Below are 27190 nucleotides of genomic sequence, written 5' to 3' on the forward strand. Positions count from 1 at the left end.
AATTAACCAAATATCATAAACATCTGCAGCTAAAATATGTGATTTGGTTAATAATTGTTAATAAAACAAAAATTATACATTATTTTGTAAAAGGTGCCCAAATGTATCATTTTAACCTGAGATGGTGGGCCAGTTTACTGGAAGACAACTTTTAGAAGTGTCAGTACTATAATTTCACACAGATTCCAAAATGACTTTTAGTAAAATCTGTTAAGGAATATGGTCAGCACGGTGGCTCAGTGGTTAGCAGTGTCGTTCTCCCTGTGTTCACGTAGGTTTCCTCCAGGTGCTTCGGTTTCCCCCACAGTCCAAAAACATGTGCTATAGATGAATTGGGTAAGATAAACTATCCGTAGTGTATGATTGTGTGTATGAATGAGTGTGTATGGGTGTTTCCCAATACTGAGTTGCAGTTGGAAAGGCATCTGCGGCGTAAAACATATGGTGAAATAGTTGGTGGTTCATTCCGCTGTGGCGACCTCTGAAAAAGAGACTAAGCTAAAAGAAAATTAACAAATAAATATTAAAGAATAATTTTTGCATGAAATTAAAATTATCAGACAGGTTAATGCTTCTAATAATGAGATTATTGTGGGTTTATCACATATTAGGGTTTGTATTCGACACCATAGTTATGGAGATATTTTTTAAGATGTTTGACCTTGAGTCTGTAATAAGAATGTAAAAGATTGATTGATTGAATCTTGTTAGAGAATGAACAAATATTGATAGTGATTTCAATATTGATATTTCGAAAATCTGGATAAAATGCTTTTTTCAAATGTTTGTAAGATGATACTTTTTGAGTTACAGGTATAATGTCCTTTTAGAGCCTAGTTCTTTAAAAGAATTTTTAATTTTTGGGGGAATTTTGTGTTTTTTTAGAAGGTTCTAGGGAGATGATTTTTTTTTAATTTTGCTTCAAAAATTTAATTGTGCACTGGTGATCAAAAACTATTTTCAGCAAATATTAATCCACTGGGTTTATGATTTGGCTTTCTTCATAATTTATTTCTTTTACCATGTTTAACATTTTTTTAATTGGGTTGACATGGAATGACCTTGTAGTGACAATCACTAAAATGTTAAGGATGTTTCTCATCTTCCATCTGTTTTTATTGACCCGAAGGGCGACTCTACTGTCGTTGGAACCAGTAAGTTGAGAGATCTGTATGAGCGTTTTGAGGAAGAACTTGGTCAAAGACAAGAACGTGCCAAATCCATCAGGCCTAAATGGGAACCACCAAAGACCAAACTGGACCAAGATCAGGGTATTGTGTGCAAGATTGTATTTTTTCAAATATGTAGAGTATTGTAATGTAATTAAGGCATCATGTACATCTAGCCTGTTTTTATTGCAGACTAAAACCTCGATAGAGTACTTCAATTTTAATCACACTTAATGGTTTCAATCAGTCTTTCAACAATTTTATTTGTAGTTCCCTTACAAAATAGTTTGTATAATTATTTAATGTAAAGGTTAGGTAAAGCAACTGCGAAATACTGTTTTTACTCAGTGTTTTGAGACTGCATTTGAATGCAATGTAGTTGAGTGAAGATAATCTCTTAATTCTGTTAAACAAAATAGAAGCATTCTTAGATCACCTGTTGGAGAGTCAGATTATGCTGGTTTTATAGATAATAACATTTATAACAAGCTTTGAGATGTGAAGGCAAGGAATGGAAATGAAAAGAGTAAATTGATTTATTTGAATATTTAATCAGATTATGTGTAAACATCAACAGCGGGGAAAGTTAATGCTCATCTATTGATGGTTTGTTTTCATTTCAGAGCAAAAGAAAAATAGAAGAAAACACCAATATTTTTAAAACTCCAAAGTTCAATTTGTTATGTGTTGTTATGTGCAGATGAGAGTTCCAGTGAATCCGAGTGCGAGTCTGATGGTGGTGGTAGCACCTGCTCCAGCAGCTCTGACTCTGAGGTGTTTGATGTCATCGCTGAGATCAAGAGGAAGAAAGCTCATCCAGACCGCCTTCATGACGAGCTGTGGTACAATGACCCTGGACAGGTGCTTCACCTTCCATTACAGCAAAGAGGCTGTAGTGAAAAAAAAAAAAAAGGAAATTCTACATTAAAAATTTTAAATCAACGGTTTGAAATATTTCTTTAAAATGTGGAATAACTTAATGCATTTTATTAATATTATATACTTTGGTATTATATACTAAGTTGCTCTGCAGTGTTCTCTTTAGAACAAAATGTGTTAATCCATATCAAATACTATTTAATCGTTACTGATTTTTTTAGTTATTCAAATTAAATGCAAGTCAACACATTCTAAATTTATGATGTCTGCTTAATTATTGTTTTGTTATTGTTATTGTTATTTTTATTGTTTAACACATTTATGGCTTAAAATGAACGTGTGTTTGTTCTTATTTCATATGTTGAAAACTCAGATGAATGATGGACCATTATGCAAGTGCAGTGCCAAAGCCAGAAGAACTGGAATCCGACACAGCATTTACCCTGGTGAACAGGTATACATATTAGAATTCCCAGTGTAATTGCCATTTATTATAGTTTTTAAAACTTGTCTTTTTTTTTTTTTTTTTTTCTTGTTTTGACATTTATATTTAATAATGTTAGTAATAAATAAATAAATACATTTACGGTATTATTATAATTGCACAGTCTTAGTTTTTGTTTTATTCGAACAATAAAATGTTGTTTATACTTTGGCTGAAAAAAAATGTCATCTTTGTGATTAGATCTCTGGGACATTAAACTTATTGGATTGATGATTCTTTCTTTATAGCCAGTAAAACAGTGTCGGCCAATGAACAACAATGCTGGAAAACTGTTCCACTACAGAATAACTGTGTCCCCACCCACCAATTTCCTGGTAGGCTTCTGTGGCATTTTAATTTATCCACTTTAGCTAATTGTTTGTTTTGTATTCTTATATTGTATGTTCATCATGTGAATGTTGATCTCTCTCTCTCTCTCTCTCCCCCTCTTTCAGACAGATAGGCCAACGGTTATTGAGTATGATGACCATGAGTACCTGTTTGAGGGCTTTTCTTGCTTTTCACACACTCCACTTACTAGTGTAAGTAAGCCCTCTTAAAGTGCAAAATAATCTTATTTCAAAGCGAAAACAAGATTGTTTGCTTACACTATTTTTTAAAATACACCTTTAGTTTTGACATTATTTCTGAAAACAAAACAATATTTTTATCTAGAAAATGCTTCTTGATTTAAGAATGTTTAGATATTTTGACTTGAAACAAGAATGTTCGTATTGCGTATACTCTGAACTGATTTTTTTCCCTTGTGTTTTTAGATCCCTTTGTGTCGGGTTATTCGCTTCAACATTGATTACACCATCCACTTCATAGAAGAGATGGCACCTGAGGTTTGTGATGCTACACATCATTATATTTCACGCTGTTTTCATTTTATCTAATTTAGATGGTTATTATTTGTAATGTTAATTGAAATTAATAACATTTTAATGGACTTATGAACTGTAAAAAGAGATGTTACTTTAATTAGCTAATACTGTTGCTTTAATAGAGAAAAGTTGACTTTTTTGGAAATATATTAATTTGAATCCATTCAGCTCATCTCCATGGCTGGTAGGTGCACTTTAGCTTAGTTTAGCATAAATCACTGAATCAGATTAGAGCATTAGCATCTCGCTCAAAATTAAAAAGGGTTTTGATCATTTTTCTATATAAAGCTTGACTCTTCCAGTGTTTGCTCTACGATTTATTATTTTTTTTTTTTAGCTGTGGTGGCAGGCCTTTTACACAGATCTTCCAACAACCTATGAAGTTGTTAAGTTGAAGATTAAGTTGATCGCATTTATGTAATACGAGCATGATAATCTCTTTGCTTGGGATCCGATTTCCATTGTTCGTGCACAAATCTTCTTGCACGCCCTCAAATATACGCTGCTTAAGTGCAGATTTTCTTGTGCACTCTCAAATAAAAGCTGCTGTCGTGCGATTTAGTGCATTTATGTAACGACTTTGTCTCTAACATTTATTAGATTTGCTGGAAACTTTTATGAATGTCTCCAATAGACTTACAGAATGGCATTGATGCATCCTGAAGTTAAATTATACAGCTTTATACTCCAGCATGATAAAGTAATTGTTTGCATAACTATAGACCTTTAAAATAATCTATAAATAAAGTATAATTATGGAAACTGTGTTCATCATAACTGAAAACTACGGCGTGTTTGCTGGCCTTCTTCAGGTGCAATGATATCAAGCAACACTGTTACCTAGGTACCTAGCTGGGGTTACTTTTTTAGAGCTTTGCTGAATAGCATTGCACCTGCTGCAGCCAAGGTACAACAACAAAGTTCCTTGATGATTATGCTGGAATGAATGTAGTTACTAGCTGTATCAACCTAGAAAAACACTATGTAACTACAGAAGTGTCAAGCTTAAATAGGAAAACTATCAAAGCTCTTTTAAAAAAATTTGGAGGGAAATGCTAATGCTCTAATCCAATTCAATTTATGCTAAGCTAAGCTAAAAGTGCTTCCGCCAGACCCGGAGATCGGCTGAATGGATTCAAAAATGGCAAAACTCAACCATTAATCTCTAGATTAGAAAAGGTGTTCCTTTTTAAAAAAGTGAGTAAATCCATTTGAACTGTTAAGTTGGCTTAGCTTATTTTTTATGATTATGCACACACTGTAGTTCATTTAGGTCATCTAACATGGGTGAAGTAACCCTTATACTCTGCAGTTGTGTTCTGTTGTGTTTTCCAGAACTACTGTGTTAAAGGCCTGGAACTGTTTTCCTCATACCTCTTTAAAGACATCTTGGAATTGTATGATTGGAATCTCACAGGTAACGTACACATTCATCTATAATTATGCACAAGCACACTATAAGCATATAGCCATAGAATATAATTTTTTTGTTTTACAGATCCTGAAGAAAATGGCCCATTAGGCTGTCAGAGGTTTCATTTCATGCCACGGTTTGTTCGGTTCCTACCAGGTGAGCTTTAAATGCCTGTCTGGCTGATAAAAAAAAAAATGAAAATATGATTTAGCAAATATGCAGATTAATACAAAGACTGACATATTATTTAATTACTGACTTTGTTTATTAAAATAGATTTTATTATTTTCTTTGTGAAAACTTCCTTAAATTTAATGAATAAAATACTGTTTTATAGACTAGATCAGGGGTCACCAATCTTGGTCCTGGAGGGCCGGTGTCCCTGCAGGGTTTAGCTCCACCTTGCCTTAACACACCTGGCTGGGTGTTTCAAGTATACCTAGTAAGACCTTGATTAGCTCATACAGGTGTGTTTGATTAGGGTTGGAGCTAAAATCTGCAGGACACCGGCCCTCCAGGAACAAGTTTGGTGACCCCTGGACTAGATGAACAGTTTTTTTTTTGTGAAAAAACATTATTGTAACACATTAAAGTAAATCTTACTACACAACAAAGCAATTGCATGCTACAATCCTTCTGTCATCTGATTGATAGGTTACAATATTTTTTGCATTAAAAGGCTTCTATAATTGTATATAAGGGCTAGTATAATTAATAGTATATGTCCTCTTTCAGGACACAGAGAAAATGTAAGAATACATTTTTATTTTCTTGTCGTATTTCATTATGAAATCCTTCTAGACACATTTGATTTATTTCATTATCCCCTTTATTATACTTTATTATGAAATCTTTCGAAAAATAACGTTAACGTGTGTGTCAGATACACACGTAGATACTATAGTCATTTGAAGAATGTTCAGCAATTTTTAGAAAAAAAAAAGATAGTAAGATTTAAATGCTTAATTTTTCAGTCTAAGGTTTAGTATTGTAAGATGTAGCTTGTTTATGTCAGTTCAATCTAAAATAAAATTTATACAAATAATTTTAGCCATTTGGTCATTTAATTTAATAATCGAATCAAAATGTAGCTTATTGCTGACACTGCTTTCTAAGGTTATTATGAGTCATAATGTTCATTAATTCCTTTTAAGTATTGTTTGAACATTTGGCGTAATTTATATCTGTATAATTAATGTTGTTTCCTGTTGGCTTGTCTGTCAGATGGAGGAAAGGAGGTGCTGTCAATGCATCAGGTGCTGCTTTATCTGTTACACAGCAGCACACCTCTGGTTCCAGAAGAGGAGATTGCAAATATGCTTCAGTGGGAGGAGCTGGAGTGGCAGAAATATGCTGAGGAGTGCAAGGGCATGATTGTCACCAACCCTGGCATGGTAAGACACATTTACATAATCACGATATTATGTCAGAAGCCTCAAAAACCTTTCTAAAATAATAATTAATTAAATGAAGATATGAAGCTTTTATGTGAGGAAATGATGTGGTATAATAATAAAACCTGACAGATCAGTCTGTGTGAATCTTTATACATTATTAGCCAAACATTTTCATTTTGTGTGATTATTTTACTTATTAAATTTTTTGGTGTCAACAGAGTGAAATAGTGCAACCGTTTTCTTTTTTTCTTTACAAAAAGTAATCCCATTTCATTTTAAGGGGTTTCTTAATACAGAAATTAAAATTCTGTTATCAATTTTTTTTTATCTGTTGAACACAAATCCTCATTCTCCATTGACAACAATGGTGCAGAGAAGGAATGCAAAGCATTAGCCTCTTTCACACCTACAGACCTTTCCAGAGAAATAAAGATACATTGCCGTAAAGAGATCACATGTAAACAGGCATTTAAAGAGCCCATATTATACATGAAATAGGGTCATATTTAGGTTGTAAGGGTCTCCAACAACAGTCTAATATGCATGCAAGGTCAAAAAACACTTTGATGGTCTTATAATCTGCATTTATTTTTACCTAATTATCCCAGCGACTCCCATATGAATCGTTCAGCGATTCATTTGTACCCAAACCAGTCCTCAGCGCGAAGCTAATCTGTGCTGATTGGACCGATGACAGCCTGTTGTGATTGGTCGAAACTGACAGCCTTCAGCGCGAGACAGAGTGAAATGCCCAGCAGCTAATCAACAATATAAAAGTAGTCACAGTGCATACACGCTTTATAGTGTAAGGTGTGGCTGCCAGTGGGTGAATGTAAATACAGACGATGGACTTAAAAAAACAGACGACAAACTATTTTATTGAACAAAAACTCCAAGAACTGGCGAGGAGCCCTTCACCTGCTCTTTTCACACACACACACACACACACACACACACACACACACACACACACACACACACACACACACACGCAAACACCTCCTCCTCCTCCTCCTTAGAAGACCAACACCAATAGAGAGGGAGACGTCCGCGACACCTCCTTCACCACCCGCGTCCTCGGTTATATCTGCGACACCCCCCGGTCCTCACGTTGCTAACGGGTCACTTTCGTTTTCACTTTCGGGTTGAGGGCGGCGTGATAGTCCTTAACCTAGAGCGGCAGTTCAGCTTGCTGAACCGGCCCTGCGCAACACACATGCACACACGCACACACACACACACACACACACAACACACACACTCACCGTTCGCCTAGACTAGAGCGCCAGTTCAGCTTGCTGGGTGCAATTTAGACAGCTCCCTTGAATCTGAGCTGAACTATTTTGAAACTTGACCGTTGCATGTGTGTAGGAATAGCTGGCGATCCGTAAACAAAGGGGCACGCGTCGCGTTTTCAACGTGGTTTTACACGTGATATGAGAAAATAAAGAGTTAACCTGATACAGTACACGCTGTTACAAGTAACAAAACACAACTAAATGCATAATTTGCAAGCTAGAGTAAACGAGGCAACAGTTTTAATCGCACGTACTTACACTTGTGAAATGGGGGAAGAAACTGAACCATGATGCACTGATCCATGTTCTGACAGTCTTTACTGATCCTCCCTTTTACAAACCGATGAAGTCTTCTATTTCCAGAAGCACTCGATCTGCTCAAGGCTGGGCTATATTGCTGAGGTTTCATCTTTAAGTAGACTGTCAATAATATCCATCTGCACAGCGTGACTTCATTCGACCGGTGTCTGTGTGTGTGTGTGTGTGTGTGTGTGTGTGTGTGTGATTCATCTATCTTTTATAGATGAATCAATAGTTTTAAACACTGTACACTTTCAGATTTAAGCCTTAGCTGGATATTTCACTTCACTTAGAGCTATGTTACACACTACATGCAAGGGCATTATCAAAAACCCATAATATGGGCTCTTTAACATAGTTTTACATAGTTTTGAATCCAACTCTCAATCCAACTGTTACATTAACTGTTATATATATAGAAATATACAACTTTTAACATTTAAGATGACAATATATGACATATACAAACTACTGACAACCTTGAGAAATTAAAAATAGGTTTCAGAAGTTCCTATGACGATATGTTACCAATTCAAATATGTTTCCCTGTGGAGAAAGGGAAACATGGAGTTTTTCCATGAGGATCTCCACTGTTCTAGTGCTCTAAATAAAGTGGTGGAAAGAGTACTGAAAAATCATACTCAAGTAAAAGTACCATTACTTGCCTAAAAATGTAGTGTAAGTAGAGGAAAGGTATCTCTTGTAAATATTACTCAAAGTATGAGTAAAAAGTAGCCCCAACAAAAGTACTCAAGAGTAGTGAGTATTACGCTGTAAAAAGCTGATGCATTTATATGTAATTAGTGGATGTGTGTAAACGTAACATTCTGTAGTGCATTTAGTTATTGCCCAGCAGGCACATGACACCATAAGATGTTAATATTAGGTTAGACTTAGGTTGTGACGTCAGGTGACCAAAATTCAATGTCTAACCGGCATCTAAGGACAACATTGTTTTGACGTCCAATAATGACATCAAATGACGTTGATATTTGGTCGATTTTAAGTTGTGTTAGAAAGTGACCAAAATCCAACGTCGTGCCAACATCTTAAACCAATGTCATATTGACGTCAAATACTGACATTTATTCGTCAGGTATGGCAACCAAAATCCAGCATCTGATAGACATTGTGGTAACGTCAACACAACGTCAAGCTGTAAGATCATAAGACATTGATATTTGGTTTGTTTTAGGTTGGACGTTGGCCTGACGTTGAGTTCTGACGTCAACATGATTTTCATATTCAAACAAAATGCAATGTATCCATTAGGGCTGGGTATTGAGTTCGATACTTTTTAAGCACCGACTGAATCGTCTCGATACTATCGAGTATCGAAAAAATAATTTTCATTCGGTACCAAATTTCGATACCCAAGGGTATAATCTTGTCAACGTCAGTGAGCACCACTTGGAGAAAACCTGCATCCTTAACGTGCCCGGATCAAATGCTGGTGATTGGCTGCAGCGAGGCTGTCTTGAAAATGAATAGTTTACGGCGGTTACGCCCACTCGCTCAGAGCTTGTCAAATTGTCAAACAGACATCCAAAATCAGTTAACTTTTAGCACTTCTTGCTTGTGTACCGTTAAAGTTAAGTTTAAGGCCCCGTTTACACTGCAGTTAAATGTGACCCAATTCTGATTTTTTTTTTGTTCATATGTGACACAGATCGGATCTGTTCTATGACCGTGTAAAAAAAAAAATGCATGCATTCGGATATTCAGCGATCGGTTTCAGGTCTCCTTCATATGTGGAAATAAATCGGATATAAATCGGATATGTGACAATGCGACTGTCATGTAAACAGGCAGATCAGATTTATTGAGGTGTTCTGTTGACAATGTGGTGCTGCTCTGCGGTTTAATGATGTAGAAGGAAGAGCGTGTGTGGAGATTCCGACGCGGTAAACAACAACAACAGAGGAAACATGGAGGAAAGTGGTCAGGCGCCACAATTTGCTCCCACCAGACCTGAGATCTCTCTCATACCCACACATTCCTCTGAATGGTGGAGGACATCATACTCCTCCGCCTCAAAATCATTTTAAAGATGGGCGAACTTCATGTTGTAACTTTTGCTTTTTGTCGCTAATAATACACTCACTGTGGGCTACACATAGAACAACTTTATTCTCTCCAAAAACACCAGTGCACACACAGGCAACAGCTACATCTTCAACTACACAAACACATCAAGGCCATACCATTACGTAAACTGCGTGGGGGTAAATCTGGACCGAACTATTCACTGCTTATACTACGCTTCACATATTTTGCAGAGCTATAAACAAGACAGTTTCTTCCATCGTGGCTAGTGTGGCACATATGCTAAAACCCGCGTTTATTCATGCATCGTAAATTGTACGGCAAGTGTAAAGACATGATTTGGATATGGGTCACAATTAAAAGAACGTGTAAACAGACAGACAAAAAAATCTGATATAGGCAGTATCATATGTATACAGAATTGGGCATCAAGACCTGACAGTATAAACGGGGTTTAAGTTTGTGCGGGGTAAATTTATTAATCCTTTTTGGACCTAACGTACGCTGTGTAACGTTATGTACTGTTTCGATGGGTTTAAATACCTGGCTAAGTTGATACTAAAATTCTTTGAGGTTAACAGTAAATGATGAAGTTTACCTCATATTAAACTTATCTAATTTAAATGTCCTTATCCTTGGCTGCATTAACAGTTTAGCTTTTATGTTTTCTTCACATTAATGTTTTAGTCTCTGCCCCTGCTGACCTGGAATTAGAAGACCATCAAGTGATAATCCAATTACACTGGCAGAAAAAGTAAAAATGAACAAAGAAAGGAAAGATGAATGCCACAGGGCCAATACAAATTTCATTGTTAAAGGTTTGCTGCCTTTTTCTACTGTGGAGAAAGATTAGATTTACTGGATATGCATTTTTCAATGCCTAGAAAGGAACCAAAAACAGTCAAAATAAGTCCATGCGATATAAGTGGTTCAATCATAATTATATGAAGCTGCAAGAATACTTCTGTGCGCAAAGTAAACAAAAATAACTTTATTCAACGATTTATCCATGGAAGGATCAGAAAGCTCTTGGATTAAATCCAAAATATCTTCATTTGTAGATAATTAATGACAGAATTTCAATTTTTGGGTGAACTAAACCTTTAAGCAGCAGTAAGCCTCACAAATACTTAAAATTGATTCACTTAAAACTGCTTGAACTTTATTAAAACTGTTTGCACTAATATATTGTGTTAACTACACTTTGTTCATTTTGTGCTTTTGTTCCTTTGTTTATTGGTCTTAGAGATAAGCCTGCTGTGAAAAGTGTCACAAACATCCTGAAAAAATAATCTTGTTAAAATACATTTCTTAAAATAAAAGTATAGTTCGGAACCGGTATCGAATTCAGGGTATCTGTATCGGTATCTCAAATTTTGGAACGATACCCAGCCCTAGTTTCCATGACGTTGGGGTACAATGTCAATTTGTCCTTTTCGGTCATCCTACAGTAAACATCCGTCATCTTCTCATCAGTGACATGCATCTCTGGGTCAATGAGTGCAAAGATTTTGGACATCTTCTTGGACACTTTTAATGCTTCCAAATAGTTTGCTGCAATTATAAAGCGCCCATGTCTTGAGTTTGTTAAGTATGATGCGATTTACCTTCTATGTGTGATTTCATTGGACAGGAATCACAGGACTGAAATTTCTAATCCCCATAGATAAGAAAAAATAAAGTAGTGACTGCGCGCTGAAGGAAAGTAGTGGAGTAAAAGTACTGCTACTGCACTAAAAATGTACTCAAGGGAAAGTAAAAGTACATATTTTTCAAACTACTTAGTAAATTACAATTCCTGAGGAAAAACTACTCATTCACAGTAATTTGAGTATTTGTAATTAGTTACTTTACACCACTGTCTAAATATGACTACTTCTATACTTGTGCTTGTACATTTACACAGAAACCCAGCTCTGTGAGGATCGACCAGTTGGACCGCGAGCAGTTCAACTCCAGTGTCATTACTTTCCCCATAATTGTGCATTTTGGTATCCGACCTGCTCAGCTTAGCTATGCTGGAGACCCGCAGTAAGTGTGATAGCGTTCACCATTTCTCTTCTTGTTTGTTTGCTAAAGAAACATCTGATGAGTTTTATGCTGTGGTTCTTATACTTGAGTCTAAACAAATTTCATTCACATTTTAAACAGAAATTATGTCTAATCGGAAAAGGGAATTTTCATCATCTTAGCCTTTTCAAGAGCATGAAAACACTGGATCATTAGCTGCTATTGTTTAAAAAATTGCAGCTCTTGTGAAGATGCTACTTCATTGTGCTGTATCAGTTTCCATTTCAAGTTTTGATTAAGCATTTAAAGATATCTTGATAATGATTGAAATGTTAAAATAATCATGATGAAATAGTAGTTTAAGCTTGTGCTGCTATTGGATATTCTTGTTGCAATTAATTGTTGCAATTCATATCTGAAGCGTTCATCATGCTATACAGTTTCATCATGGTATTGACCTAAGCTGCAAACAATACTAATTTAACAGGTTTAGTATCCAAAAAAATACTTTGTGTATACATGTTCAGAGTAAATAATAAATGTTAAAGATTACAACTTTAGATTTTACTACTTTGACTAAGAAAGGAACATTCTACAATTAATAAATGCTTTTGTATTTGTCCAGATTAACATGAAAGTGATTATCTTTAAAAATAATTCTTCTAATATGTCTTCAGTCTGAATATTCTTAAGATACTCTAAAATTTTAAATAATACATAACAGTATTTTGAAGTGCCCATGCTTTCAATATTGTGCATGTCCTTTATCACAATATAATAAATTATTGATTATCAGCATATGTCTATAGTTGTTTATATGCTTTCATTGCAGGTATCAAAAGTTGTGGAAGAGTTACGTGAAGTTGCGGCACCTGCTGGCCAACAGCCCAAAGGTTAAACAAATTGACAAACAGAAGTTAATGCAAAGAGAAGTAAGTGTCTACAAATGTGATTTAAATACTAATAATTGGCATTAAAATAATAAATATGGCAATGACAGTAAGGGCATGTTGTTAAAGGTAACTAGAGTCTAGTACACATGGAGAAAATCGAGTGTACATACATTCAGGGTTCCCAAAGTACTTCAATTTCAGACATGAATTCAAGGCCTGGAAAGTACTTAAAAACAAACATATGTCCTCGAAAGTGCTTGAATTAAATTTGTTTGTAGTTTTATTTCAACAGTTGTACTCAATTGTCAAAACAACGAAAAAAACGAGAAGTTCTTAAATTAAAAATCTTACATTTAAATCTTGTACAATAACACTGACAAATAATTACATTATATCAATAATCCAGAAACTGCATTTGAATATCACCAGTATTGAACTCATCAAAATTGTATTAAAGTTCTATGCACATGACTGTTTAAAACAGTCAAGATGTTTGAAAAATATTACTAAAATATACTCACATTGAAAGTGAAATTTTAAGTACGGTAATGACTTTCATGGCACTACATATGCTGGGGTATGAATTCCAAAGTTACTTGATTTAAAATTAATGTTGCTTTAAAAATTTATTGAATCTGCTGTTTGTGAATGTGTGGGAACCCTGGTACTTTGGTCTAATGGTTCTGATTTGCAGGAAGCTCTACAGAAGATCAGGCAGAAGAATACGATGAGAAGGGAGGTCACAGTGGAGCTCAGCAGTCAGGGTTTCTGGAAGACTGGCATTCGCTCTGACGTCTGCCAGGCATGTGAACATGTACTCATTCAGCACATACATCTCAAGAATAGTCTGATCTGCTGCCCTAGCTACTGTGTGTTGAGTTTTAGTATAAACCACCAACACCAGGGTTATAATTTTGTGAAGCACAAGTGGTTCACCACAGATTTATCTTCTGTAAAGCAGCGGATTTGTTCTTTTTTTGCAGCACGCTATGATGCTTCCTGTTCTCACCCATCACATCCGCTATCACCAGTGCCTGATGCATTTGGACAAGTTGATTGGTTACATGTTTAAGGAACGATGCTTGCTGCAGGTAACACAAAAAGAAATCAATCAGAAAATCAGTCAGTGTGAACAAAAGCAATGCTATCACTGCTTTATTTCATGTTGTCAAGCCACTATGCTAGAACATAAAAACATGATCTGTGTTATTTATGGGGCAGTCCCTTTTATGAAATTAAAGGTATATCTCTGTTTCTCTGACCATCATGACATCTGCACTGTTCAGTGTTGATCCAAAATTAAGTTGACTTTTAAAGGTCTCTTGAAATTAAAATAAAGGATTTTAGTTTTAAGGATATCTATAAGCAAGAGTAGTAGAAAATAATGACAAATTTGCATTAAGAAATATAAACATACAGTACAAAAATGTCACTTGGATCAACAACTTTTTTTGACTTCACCTCATATTTCAGTTTCTTATCAAATCTTCTGGCTAATCAAATCCTCTATAGTAGCTGGCATGTTCCGCCCCCTTCAAGATGGTTCTTATTTGCTTTTCATTTGATGCCCATGATCTCAACCACTCTCTCTTGCAGAGCTGTAATAAAACAAAATGCTATTGGTTGTTTTTTTAAAAAGGGGAGAAGCTATTATATGTCCCACCTAGTTTTCAGTTTAGGTTATGTCTATTTTACAATATATAGCACAAAAAAAATTGTATAGCACAAAGAAAAACAATATTGTTGTCATTTCAAGACAATTTTAACACTATAATTGCATCATAGTCCAAGTACACTCTTCCAAAGAACACATAATATTTTATTATTAAGAATATTTAATTTAATTATAGTCATTTTAATAATTAGGCATTGGAATCGGAATGTGAAAACTTATATCCTAAACAAATAAATTGTGCAAGGTAAAAAGAACTAGAGAAAAAAGTAACAGATCTGTTTTCAGTGAAAATATACTGTAGTAAATTATAGTAAGTACTATAGTGTTTTTTTAACCATACTGACACTGACACCTTCAGTAGAGACAAAAAGGTTCCGCAATCAGCTAAATGTGGCTACAGTTGTTTTTTATGCATGAGTGATATATATTGCATCACCAAAAATGATTGAAAATTTGTCCTTGTGTTGTGCGATAAGTCTATATTTTGATTATTTTGACAGGCCTAGCTTTACAGAAATAAAGTGGAGATCCATTTCAGCATCGTGTCATTGAATTTGACATACAAAAGCTGTTTTTAAAAGGTGTGAAAATGATTTAATCTGATCTGAGAAAAAAATTCCCCCAAAATGTAATGGCATATAAAAGTGACAGACAGGAAGTCTGTCCATTTATGGCGTAATTACCATCAATATTCAGTGGATGATTCAAGGAATCTATCAAGACCTCCCTCATGACAATAGGCAAGACTCATCATAATCTAAAAAAATAATTGAAATTTAAAAATCTAAAAAGTATTACATTTTTAACACAAGATGGCTTTCTTCATTTTGAGTACCATCTAGACATCATGCTAATTTTTTTTTCCCCAATTTTGTCATCCTTGTCTTTGTTAGCCAGCTAAATGACAATTTTATCAATTATTTAAATTAGCACAATTTTCAGCAGCGAGTATAAGAGAGGCAGTAAAAGTGTCTGGTCCATTTTGAATTCTTTATTTATCTTTTTATTTCTAAAAATACAGCATTGCTTAGAAGCATTTTAATGGTTTTCATAGTATCATACAGTGCATTATTTTTAAATTCTTGCTTTGTGTTTCTTACTTATTCAGTTGGCAATGACTCACCCTAGTCATCATCTTAATTTTGGGATGAATCCTGACCATGCTCGCAACTCTTTGTCCAACTGTGGGATACGGCAGCCTAAATATGGAGACCGGAAAGTGCATCATATGTACATGAGGAAAAAAGGTTGGCAAATGTTTTTGTAAATGTATGTTATAAGATGTTTTTAAAGTAAGTTGTATATTTTACTGACTCTTTTGTCTCTTTTTCATTAGGAATTAACACGTTGATCAATATAATGTCACGACTGGGCCAGGATGACCCATCACCTTCCAGGTTTGTCATTTGTCATTATATTATTGAAGTCTATAGTTTGTGACTTGGAACATTTGGTGCCATATGTACAGAATTTAACAAATTAATGTAAGGCAGCAATCCCATAATAGCAGAAATGCAGAAATTCCTCTCTTTTTTACTACACACTAAACACTTCCTGTCTTTAAGTGCAAAGTGGGTTATGACTAGTAGGGTTGGGACGATAGACGATGCCATCGTCTGTCGCCGCTGGCCGATAGACAACACGATGCTGAGCCGGCATCGCCGATCCTCCGTCCGCCCCATCGCAAACCCGCTCACGAAAAATACACACTTAGGTCCCTTTACACTAATACGTCTTAGTTTTAAAATGGCATTTTAGAATGAAAATGATCCACATCCACACTTTGTTTTACCTAGCATTTCTGAACAGCCCTTTGTCAGCTAAAATCGCACTTTATGTGATCACCACAAGACACAGCCACATACACTGTCATGTGCTTCCAGAGAGCAGTGCACGTCGGACAGTTTATCAAGGATGTACCGCTGGATTGCGTCTCACTATAGTTGTTAAATGTGATATTTAATTAATCTCTCTCTATCTAGCGACTCTTCGATCTTTTGAATCAGTAAAACACGTCACAGCGTCAGTACACTGCTTCAATCTTTCACTTTCAGTAGTAATTTTAATGAAAACCTCAGATACTGTTGGTTGGGCACTTTTTTTACCGTCCAAGTTTGTGGACGCCATTATAAGGACACAGTTCACTTTCCTTATTCATGCCAGAGTCCCGTGGAAAAAGTGATTGACAGGTGGTAATTTGTGTGTAACTTATCTTTATTTATTTATGATTTGTTTATGGATAAAACAAAGACCATGCGGGTCAGGTAGTTGAAACGGTAGGCTACTAATAATTAATTTGTTATTCATGAATTATTCATAAATAATTAATTCACCTCCGCCTATGACGATGATACCATCGTCCATCGCGATGTTTCACATTAGACATCGTATGATGCCAAATTGGTCGACATCGTCCAACACTAATGACTAGGCCCACACGGAAACTGTGCACATAGAAATCTGCAGATTTTTAGCCTGTCATCGAGTCTCGTTAATTGTATAAATGTGTGTAAATTTATATACATTTTGAAATTAATATCAGTAATATTATTTACTAATATGAAAATGTTCATTTGTTTTATTTACAAAACAGTTTGTAATTTCTGTCTTTTAGTAGATATATTATATGAGAGAGATTTGTTTTAACCAAATACTTTGCCTGATAGCCATCTGGTCAAATATGCTATTGACACAGTTCTTGTGTCCCTGTTGTCGGATTCTTCTCAAAGTCATGGACCAGTTTTACAGGAGTTTGTAGAATGGTGTGATTACTCACAGCTTATCTTGAATGTACAGTAACTAAAACCAAAGAGATGGTAGTGACCTTTTCTAGTGAGCAGAGGGATCTGGCCACAGCATTTACCACCTACATTCATGGAAAACCTGCGGAGCTAGTTGAGGAGTATAAATACTTGGGAACCATTTTCGACTTCCAGCTGAAATTCAATTCTAACACTGAGGAGATTCTTAAGAGGTGCCAGCAGCGGCAGTATCTCCTTAGGAAACTCGGCTCCTTTGAAGTCTGTAAAGACATTTTTTTTGTCTTTTTATTATTCTTTTATAGAAAGTATTGTCACATTTTCCATTTCTTGTTGGTTCCATTCTATTAATCTACAGAATAGAAATCAGCTACAAAGTGTTGTTAAAGTGTGTTCTAGGATTATTGGATTGCCTGTTAGATCTCTTTCATGCATATGTGATCAACAAACTTTTAGGTTAGCAAGCAAGGTTATTAAGGACCACTCACATATTTTCCATTCAGCATTTAAGCTGCTCCCCTCTGGAAGACGGTTTCGTTGCATTGTGTGCAGAACTCAGAGAAGGAGAGCCACTTATGTTCATAAAGCTATTCTGCTTTTAAACTCCAAAAAGTAACACTTTCTAACTGTTACCAATTTCAGTATGCATTTTAGATATTTTTATTTAATATATTTGTTAATATTTATTGCTGTTATTGTCATTTCTCTATTTGTATATTGTGTTTTGTGTGTTAATACTATTGTTTTCTTTTGGTGCTGCTCCATATGCCTTGAATTGCCCCTAAGGGACAAATAAAGTTTTTTTTTTTTTTAGTTGAATTGAATTAGAATTGAAATAAGTGAATCTAATTGGATTTGCATTGTAAACATTAAATAAAGGTGAAAAGTTAAATATTTTATTTCGTATATTAAGTTTTTCGTTACAATACTCTCAACTTTTTTTTTTTTTCATAAATCAGATTTTTTTAAAATTCCGCACAGAAATAGCAGCAAAAAATTTCTGGCGCTAGTTATGGCATGCTTTTTAGGTGTGTAAAATAATGGCACAGTATGAAATATCTATGTATGGACAGCAGCAATCTTTAGTAAATCACATTGCATTATTTGTTTACTATTGTCTTCTAATTAAATGTATATATGAAATAGAAGCTATTAAATTAACACTATGCCTTTCAATTGTATATTTTTTACTGCATACTTTGGTAACATTATAGTAAGGTTGTTAATTATTGTATTTACTTCACAATGAAAAATAATGAAAAAAACAAAGAACAATACAGTATTTATTTATCTTTGTTAATGTTAGTTAATGGAAATAAAGTTGTTCATTGTTGGTTAATCATGTTAACTCCTGCATGGTGCATTAATGTTAAACATGAATTTGGATTTTAATACTGCACTAGTAAATGTTAAACTGTTAATAGTAATAAATGCTGTACAAGCATTGTTCATTAGTAGTTCATGTTAACATGTGCTAATGAAACCTTATTGTAAAGTCTAAGATTATTATTAATTTTTCTTTTTTGTTAACACTAAAAGAAGGATTATACTCAGACTGTTAATAACTGTGACCCTTGGTGTTCATTAATAAAATATAAATGGATTTTTTTTTTTTTTTTTTCAATTGTCTGTTAAACAGGATCAATCATAATGAGCGCTTGGAGTTTCTTGGTGATGCAGTTGTTGAGTTTCTGACCAGGTGAGACCTCTGCCCTCCTGTTACGTTTGCGTTAAATATATCTTTATGCAGAACATGTCTAACTGAGTTTTCTTCTCATTTTAGAGTTGTTGTTTCTCTTTTCATACAGACATTTTGTTGTTGTTGTTGTTGTTGTTGGTTTGTTCATTAGCTTATTATTGTCTTTCTTTTCCAGTGTGCATCTCTACCACCTATTTCCGAGTCTAGAGGAAGGAGGACTTGCCACATATCGCACCGCAATCGTTCAGAACCAGCATCTTGCCATGCTTGCCAAGGTGAATGTTTACCTAAATGTTCCCTGTGCTTTGAAAAGAAAGGGTAATATTATGTATGGCCGTTAAATCTCTCTCAGAATAACAATCAAAAGCTATGAACGAAAACTGTAATAAAAAAATTGTGTGGTTGTGTGTTTAGTAATCATGTTGAATTAATGAAAGCAATCTTCTGTTTATTCATCAAACGCTATAAGAATTTCCTTGGTTTCTGCTCTCTGGCATTTGGAGCAGATTTACTTAGATATCACATTACTGTACTTCCATCACAAGATCTGCAAGACAATTGACCCTTCGCTAAGCCACATCCGAAAACCGCCACACACCAATTGTGGCTTAGCACCTGTAGCAACGCACATGAGGTCTGTCAAGCTTTCGAGCAAGGGAAACAAGCCGAAGCGTTGTGCATATGGTTAGTGCAAATCTGATACCTGGTATCCTAAAAGTTTGGACGGGGTGGTGGAACTTTTTTTTCCCCTTTTCAAAACCTAAAACCCAAGGTAAGAAATGCCTGCGTGGATCAAGCTGTGTAAGGGGCGCTAAAAGAGTGGGGTTAAGTTGGTTTTGTTTTTTTCGATACTCCTGGAACATTTAGTAATAAACAGCAATAACTCACACACCTCTTACCATAAAAAAAAGATCTAAACTGTGTTTCCTAAAAAAAATACAAAGCAGGCTATGTTTCCATGCTGTTATTTTCTCTTTTTTTTCGCCTGATATTATGAGCACTGCTCCGTTTAAGCCCTCGCAATAGTAGTCATACTAATAGCAATCATATTTCCATCTGTTTCAAGCTACAAATATTTGAAATTACATATCAACAGAACAAAACCGAGATGTGATCACAAACTGAGCATTTTCGATCAATATAGTTCACCCGCAGCTGTTTTCCAGTAATTTATAACCCTCATGTCCATGTCAGAACTACAATTCACCGATGTTCCCGTCGGTCTTTTAGAGATTTAGTCATTGGTGACGATGTTATAGCAGGTTAGTGTCTGCTTTTATATTTAGTGTCTGATTAATATTTGCTGGTAGGGAAAATCTATTTGTTTACTTCTGCTATTTATACTTTGATTTGCATTTCAATTTATTTATTTTTTCCACTTAACTGCAAATTTGAATAGAAACTGTATAAAAAGCACACAAAAATATTGACAGTTATAGGTACTGTACATTGTTAGGGGTCAATGATGCTAATATTCAGCACAAATTCATCAATTTCCCCTTTCTGGCTGTTCTTTCCATGAATTAATTATGTAGAACCACTGTCCATGCGTGTTTCCTCGTCTTTTAGTAACGCTATATTTATCACAACAATTAGTCTATCAGGCTTTTTGGCTAAAAAAAGAAAATCACTGTTTAATTTGTTATAATTAGATTATTTTTAAATTTCACCTATCCTGCTGTGCATAAACTAAGCTGTTGAATGGTCAGCGTATGAGGCGGCTAGGCTAACCTAGCTTCAATTTTGATTAAATTATTTTCTAATTGGTTGCGTATTATGTTGTGAGTATGCCCCTGTAATGCATACTGCAGTCCTTTTTTGTATGGCTTTCTCGGATATCTCAACTGTTTGCCAAAAATGACTAATTATATTCCTGATAATGTCTGACACCGGCACATACATATTGTAATAGACGTGCCAGGCACGAAAGCTTGACAGGCGTAGCAACAGTAACTAAGGAGGGGGGCTTAGCGAAGGATCAATTGCAGCTTTTGCTAAATTGCAAATGTAATTTTATGCTGATTTATTGTGCAGCCCTAGTCCCACATACATAGGAAATATAATAAATTTAGAATATAATAAATATATATTATTGTAATCTCACTAGGAAACGTTCAGTGTTTGCTCAGGCAATCAAACACTTCTCGGGGCATGCATATTTATCATTCTGTAAGTGATGTCAGAGTCAATTGGCCACTTAGAGGTTGCATGTGATTTTATGCTCATTGGATTAAGTTGAGAACAAGGAAACAATGGTGTTTAAGACTCAATTTCATTACCATTTATTGAACTCTTATTATTCAGTTATGCCTAGATATATGCATTTTTTCATTCTATTGGACGTTTAATGAGTTGTGATATACTGACTGTATTGTAACACATCAGATCACAAGAACATATTGATGACGCATCCATCCACATACACAGTTTATTTACCTTCCAATGTTAGATAAATGTGTTGTTTAGCACATCATTTCTTTAAGTATTTATGTTTGAGTTTTAATCTTTTTTTTATTATTGTTATTCATTATAATTGTTTTGGATCCCCAGAAATTGGAACTGGATCGTTTCATGCTATATGCCCACGGCCCTGATCTGTGCAGAGAGTCAGACCTCCGGCACGCCATGGCAAACTGTTTTGAAGCCCTTATAGGTTTGTTCTTTCTCATAAAGTCTGTCTCCTTGTTTCGTTTAATTAATCTATCCACATACTTATTTCAAAATGTTGATATTGATTTTTATGTTGCAACATACATTGGGGCTTGCACTTATAAATGTATACATAAAAAATTGGAAATGTATTATCCTCCCTTCCTTTTAAGAGGGAATTTTGAAAGCATATGACTAAAATGATTATTCACAAAAACTTTGTCTTTTAGTAATTTTGTTTTCAATAAAAGATTGAGAACACCTTTTTAGCAGCAATGTTTTATTTTGAGATGATTTGAGAGCTTTTATTTTGAAAAGGTCTGAAAGACATTCAAAATAGTTTGTGTGGATTCATAGACACCCCTCTAAAATGGGCTTAATAAGACACAGGCTTTGCCTTCAACTGTACAGTACTCTGCTTTAATTTATCTGTTGTAATACCCGGACAATTTAAATAGTATAATTAAAATTTTTATACCATTTATTAAAAAAACATACTAGTATGTCCACGGCATTTGTTTTTACATTTTTCTCAACTATTGTTTTTTTTTTTATTATGTTTTGGCCCACCATCTAATGGCAATTTATTATAATTTTTTTTGTCTCATGCCAAACTTGCTGACTCTTTTCCTAAACCTTTGAATGGTCCTGAATTTGTTTAAAATTGATTTGTTGTGTGTTTTAGGGGCTGTTTACTTAGAAGGGGGTTTAGAGGAAGCAAAGGATCTCTTTGGAAGACTACTGTTCAACACAGAGGTGAGCTTTATGTTCATGTGTATTTTGTGTTTGTTGGACTAAAGCTGTTTTTGTAAACTTTAGATGTATCTGCAACATTGGTCCTGTTAGATACTATAAACATAAAATGAAGAAGTGAAAACCTTGGATAAAAATATCACAGTATTGTGATTACTGCTCTAAAATATATTCTTTTTAAATGTCTGGGTAAAAACACTTTTTTCCCCATTAAACACATTGTATTTTATTTTAAGAAACATTTCAAATATTTTGGAACCATAAACATGTCAGGCTAAATAATTCAAATAAGTCATTGACCTGGCGTCTTCATTATAGTTTTAATTAATTTAATTTTTTTTTACTACTTGAAAAGGCATCTTTGGATTTCTTTCTTTTCTTTGGAATGGATATAAATAAGCCACTGCATTGTTCAGGTCTATAGCATGCTTGTATGTTGGTGCATAAGTGAATTTGTTATTCAAATGTTTGCTGAATTGTGGGCTGACCAGTAGCTTTTGTGGATGTGGATGTTTTTTTTTTTTTTCTGCTGGAGAAAAAATCTTAGCAATTTTAAAACCTTGTTTTAAAACTAGTTATCATCCCCTGCCTAACATGAACCATTATTACTTTTACAAGTTTATTTGATTCACTATATAAAAATCTGTGGCTATTATTGATGCATTTACTGCTTGATGCATTGATGCATTTACAGCTCCGCTGTGTGTGTTATGAAAGTTCTAATCATCTGTTACCATGGTGCCCAAAAAACATGCACTGCTTACACACTGCTAGCACATGTGGTGTGTAAGAGGCTTTAGGGTTTTTTTTTTGTTTTGTTTTTTTCGCTGAAGAAATGCGAGTGATATTTCTAAAAAGCTCATCTGTGAGTGTTTTTGCAGTGCATCAGTTTTTTTCTGTACAGATACACCGTATCCCCGCTGTACCATTACAAATTGAAAATCTTTAGCAGATTATTTGTTGACAGTTGTGTGGTATTGTCCCGCCTCTCCTCCAATGTGTTTGGACTGCTAGCTCAAAAGCGACACTGATAAGCATGCATTTTTCAACTTGTAATGACCAAAAAAAGCTATATCACTTGGCATTCATTCATTTTCTTTTCGTCTTAGTCCCTTTATTAATCTTCATTCGCCACAGCAGAATGAACCGGCAACTTATCCAGCATATGTTTTACGCAACGGACGCTCTTTCAGCCGCAACCCATCACTGGGAAACACCCATACACTCTTGCATTCACATTCATACACTACGGCCAATTTAGTTTATTCAATTCACCTCTACCACATGTCTTTGGACTGTGGGGGAAACCAGAGCACCCGGAGGAAACCCACGCTAACACAGGTAGAACATGCAAACTCCACACAGAAATACCAACTGGCTCAACTGAGGCTCGAACCAGCGACTTTCTTGCTGTGAGGTGATTGTGCTGCCCACTCCGCCACTGTGACGCCCTTGATCACCCAGCAATGACTGTAAAATATCAAATGAAGCATAAAACGAAGCCCTACCATTGACAACGACAGAAAACAAATGATCCGCTTGAGAAAAATACTTCAGTGGACATGTAGCCTAAAATGTTTTTTTCTGATGTACAATATAAAGTGTCATTCAGTAAGTTCACAAAGTAAAACAGCAATTCAAAGACTAATTTAAACCTTAAAAACACACAGTGATTAATCAGAAAACTACAAACGACACTTGTTGCCAAAAGGTTGTGAACTGAAGAGGTTGTTATCTTATTTCAGATTCCTTAGTGTACTCTCATTTTCCTCAAGTAGACTATGATGTTGTTAATGTAGATTATTTTTTCCTCTGTTTTTGTCCTGCAGGACCTGAGGGAAGTATGGCTCAACTACCCACCTCATCCTTTACAGGTATGCGCACATATGACTTCAAATGCTTGTCATGTAGCTGTGTAAGACAGACATGTACATACACATGTGTTAGTCCCTTAATAATTATCTAGAAGATTAATGATGGAGTGCAGTAAACAGTAAAACTATTTGTGCTACAAACTGGTGTTTTTCGCTATGGTTAGAAATGCTAATTTTATTAATGATATACATATTTAATTTCAAAATATCTTGTCCATTTATGTGAAATATTTAAAAATATTATGTAATGTCATCATGTCAGAGAAATTATTTACTTAAAATAGTTATTAAAGCTAAAAATGCTTTTCTCTGTTAAACGGCAGTTAGGAAATGTTTTAAGAATTATATATTAAATATTTAATAACTATTTCATAGGATGGCTAATAATATGGCCTCCAACTGTATGCACGTTAAGCAGTATTTTGTATTTTAATAAAATATTGGATAAAATAATTTAAACAGTTCATTACATGATGTGGTTATGCCACTGTAAAATATTCAATTCAATTCACCTTTATCTGTATCGCGCTTTTAAAATGTAGATTGTGTCAAAGCAGCTTCACATAAAAGGTCATAGTAAATTGGAACAGTGTAGTTCAGTTTGTAGTGTTTAAGTTCAGTTCAGTTTAGCTCAGTTTAGTGTGGTTTAAAAATCACTACTGAGAGTCCAAACACTGAGGAGCAAATCCAACAATGCGCAGCTCTACAGATCCCAAACCATGCAAGCCAGTGGCGACAGCGGAGATTGAAAAAAAACTTCACTAATTGGCGAAGTGAAGAAAAAAACCTTGAGAGAAACCAGACTCAGTTGGTCACGACCATTTTAATTTCTCCGCTGGCCAAACGTCTTGTGCAGAGCTGCAGTCTCAGCAGCGGAGGCTGGAAGCTGGCCTCAGTGAAGACTCGTCTGTCCCTGGAGCGTCTCAGGAATCAGTCTCATGTTCTCCACTCCTCCATGACCACCACAGTAGCTGCTCAGGATACGGCCTGGTACAGGATATGGAAACCTTGGGATCATCTCGTCGTTGGTCTTGGATCGAATCAGTGACTCTGCATAGTCTGAGGGCCTCGGGAAGAGTATCCCCTGGTGGAAATGGAGAATAAAGAGAATAATTAGAGTAGCTGCTGTTCATAGTGTATATAAACAAGATGCAGAAACCTGTGTGGAAACCCGCTAAGTGATGCACTGAGTGTATGCTTTACTAAACAGATAGGTCTTTAATCTAGTTTTGGGAGAGTGTGTCTGAGCCTCGGACGTTATCAGGAAGGCTATTCCAGAGTTTAGGAGCCATAAATGAGAAGGCTCTACCTCCTTTACTCGACTTTGCTATTCTAGGTCCTACCAGAAGCCCTGAGTTTTGAGATCTTAAAGAGCGAGTTGGATTGTAGTGAGACAGAAGGTTGGTTAGATAAACAGGAGCTAGATTATGTAAAGCTTTATATGTAAGAAGCAATATTTTAAATTCAATACAAAACTTAACAGGCAGCCAGTGTAAGGAGGATAAAATTGGGGTGATATGATCAAATTTTCTAGACCTGGTAAGAACTCTGGCAGCTGCATTTTGTACTAATTGAAGTTTGTATACTGGAACTAAAATGGTCTGTATAAGTTTCTTTAAGAAATTTGTAATACAGCTTTAAATTTCTAAATCTTGATTTCCTATAGACATTCTGTGGATTGACAAAAGGATGAAGGAAATATAAAAATATATTGAATATTTATATATAAATATAAATGACTTGAGGATGCGTAAATAAGTAATCAGTTTTTCAAACTTTTATGTTTTAATATAAATTGCTGACATTTCAGCTGTTTATTCTTTTTTTTTTAATAAAAGAAAACACCCAGACTAAACGTTATTGTACTAAGATAATATTTATTTTTATGTAATGCATCAAGGTACACACTCCATGTTCTATTATATGTGTAGGTGCAAGAACCCCTGACCGACAGGCAGTTGATTGAATCCTCTCCAGTTCTGCAGAAACTCACAAATTTTGAGGATGCTATTGGAGTGCTGTTCACTCATGTACGTCTCCTTGCGAGGGCCTTCACTCTGCGAACAGTGGGCTTCAACCACCTCACTCTGTAAGAACTCCAGTCCTTCTGTGATTTTTGGAATAATAATTTGCTTTCTGTACTGGGTATGCCTCCAAAAAGGGTTTTGTGTCATTTATTTGTTTATTTTGGCATGGACATCACAATTACACTGGGCAATTAAGTGTTTTAGCAGACTTGCTAATTCTCAACACCTGTCCACAGGAGACTTGACCGCAAAAAAAAAAAAAGATACATATACACTATTATAAACATTAAATCGCATTATAAACACATAAACATTTATAATTCTTTCAAAGTATAATACAAAGAATTCTTTAAAAGACAAAAAACAGCTTAAAAGAAAAATCATAAAAAGAATCATAAAAATTGCGATTAAAAACATTATAAATTTTAAGCTCATGAGTGACACCAACTAAAGTCCCTTTAAGGCAAGTCATTTCACTTTGCGGCCATCTTTGAAACACCTCTTGGGCAGTATACTCGGGCATTCTATCTGAATAGGGAAACATCAAATTCTCCAAAACTGTTAGCCACACTTATGATTACATTACATATTTAAAACCACCAATAAAATTAAACAACAACCATCTCATAAGTTTTGTTTCTAAATGTTTGAATCAAACAAAATCGGCATATTTTCAGGTTGTCCAAGCTAATGGGCATGCGCACTCGAAAAGAAGGAGGTCATGACACTGACCTCATTTATGGCCATTCTACACATTATCATCGTCTGAATAATGCTTTGTCAGATTGCCCTGACTTGGTCTTGATGGCGAATCTCCTCCAGAAATGACAGTGACTCTTTGTTTACAAGTTTGTGGTCATTTGAGTAGTTTCTGTCATGTGATGTGTGTTTGACAGGACTGACTGTACCTCACGTTTGTTTCATACAGATTAAAAAACCAAAAAACTTTTGTTATCAAGTTCAATTGGTTCATTTAA

The 27190-nt window shown here is 35.0% G+C and overlaps 1 protein-coding gene across 2 annotated transcripts in view; it reads left to right on the forward strand.

Annotated features, from left to right (window-relative positions):
* The window catches only part of drosha (drosha ribonuclease III), a 45617-nt gene that overhangs the window by 11929 nt on the left and 6498 nt on the right, over positions 1–27190 (forward strand). For both annotated transcript variants that reach the window (XM_056469650.1, XM_056469649.1), the window contains 21 exons: positions 1130–1271; positions 1870–2030; positions 2422–2502; positions 2781–2867; positions 2988–3074; positions 3309–3380; positions 4755–4836; positions 4918–4989; positions 6058–6227; positions 11781–11905; positions 12717–12816; positions 13472–13579; positions 13761–13868; positions 15561–15699; positions 15789–15849; positions 18851–18910; positions 19086–19185; positions 21461–21563; positions 22245–22315; positions 24142–24186; positions 26118–26275. In XM_056469650.1, coding sequence (XP_056325625.1) covers positions 1130–1271; positions 1870–2030; positions 2422–2502; positions 2781–2867; positions 2988–3074; positions 3309–3380; positions 4755–4836; positions 4918–4989; positions 6058–6227; positions 11781–11905; positions 12717–12816; positions 13472–13579; positions 13761–13868; positions 15561–15699; positions 15789–15849; positions 18851–18910; positions 19086–19185; positions 21461–21563; positions 22245–22315; positions 24142–24186; positions 26118–26275 — 2132 coding nt within the window. The remainder of the gene's footprint in view (positions 1–1129; positions 1272–1869; positions 2031–2421; positions 2503–2780; positions 2868–2987; positions 3075–3308; positions 3381–4754; positions 4837–4917; positions 4990–6057; positions 6228–11780; positions 11906–12716; positions 12817–13471; positions 13580–13760; positions 13869–15560; positions 15700–15788; positions 15850–18850; positions 18911–19085; positions 19186–21460; positions 21564–22244; positions 22316–24141; positions 24187–26117; positions 26276–27190) is intronic.

Source organism: Danio aesculapii, chromosome 12, assembly GCF_903798145.1.
Source record: "Danio aesculapii chromosome 12, fDanAes4.1, whole genome shotgun sequence".
Taxonomy (NCBI): Eukaryota; Metazoa; Chordata; class Actinopteri; order Cypriniformes; family Danionidae; genus Danio; species Danio aesculapii.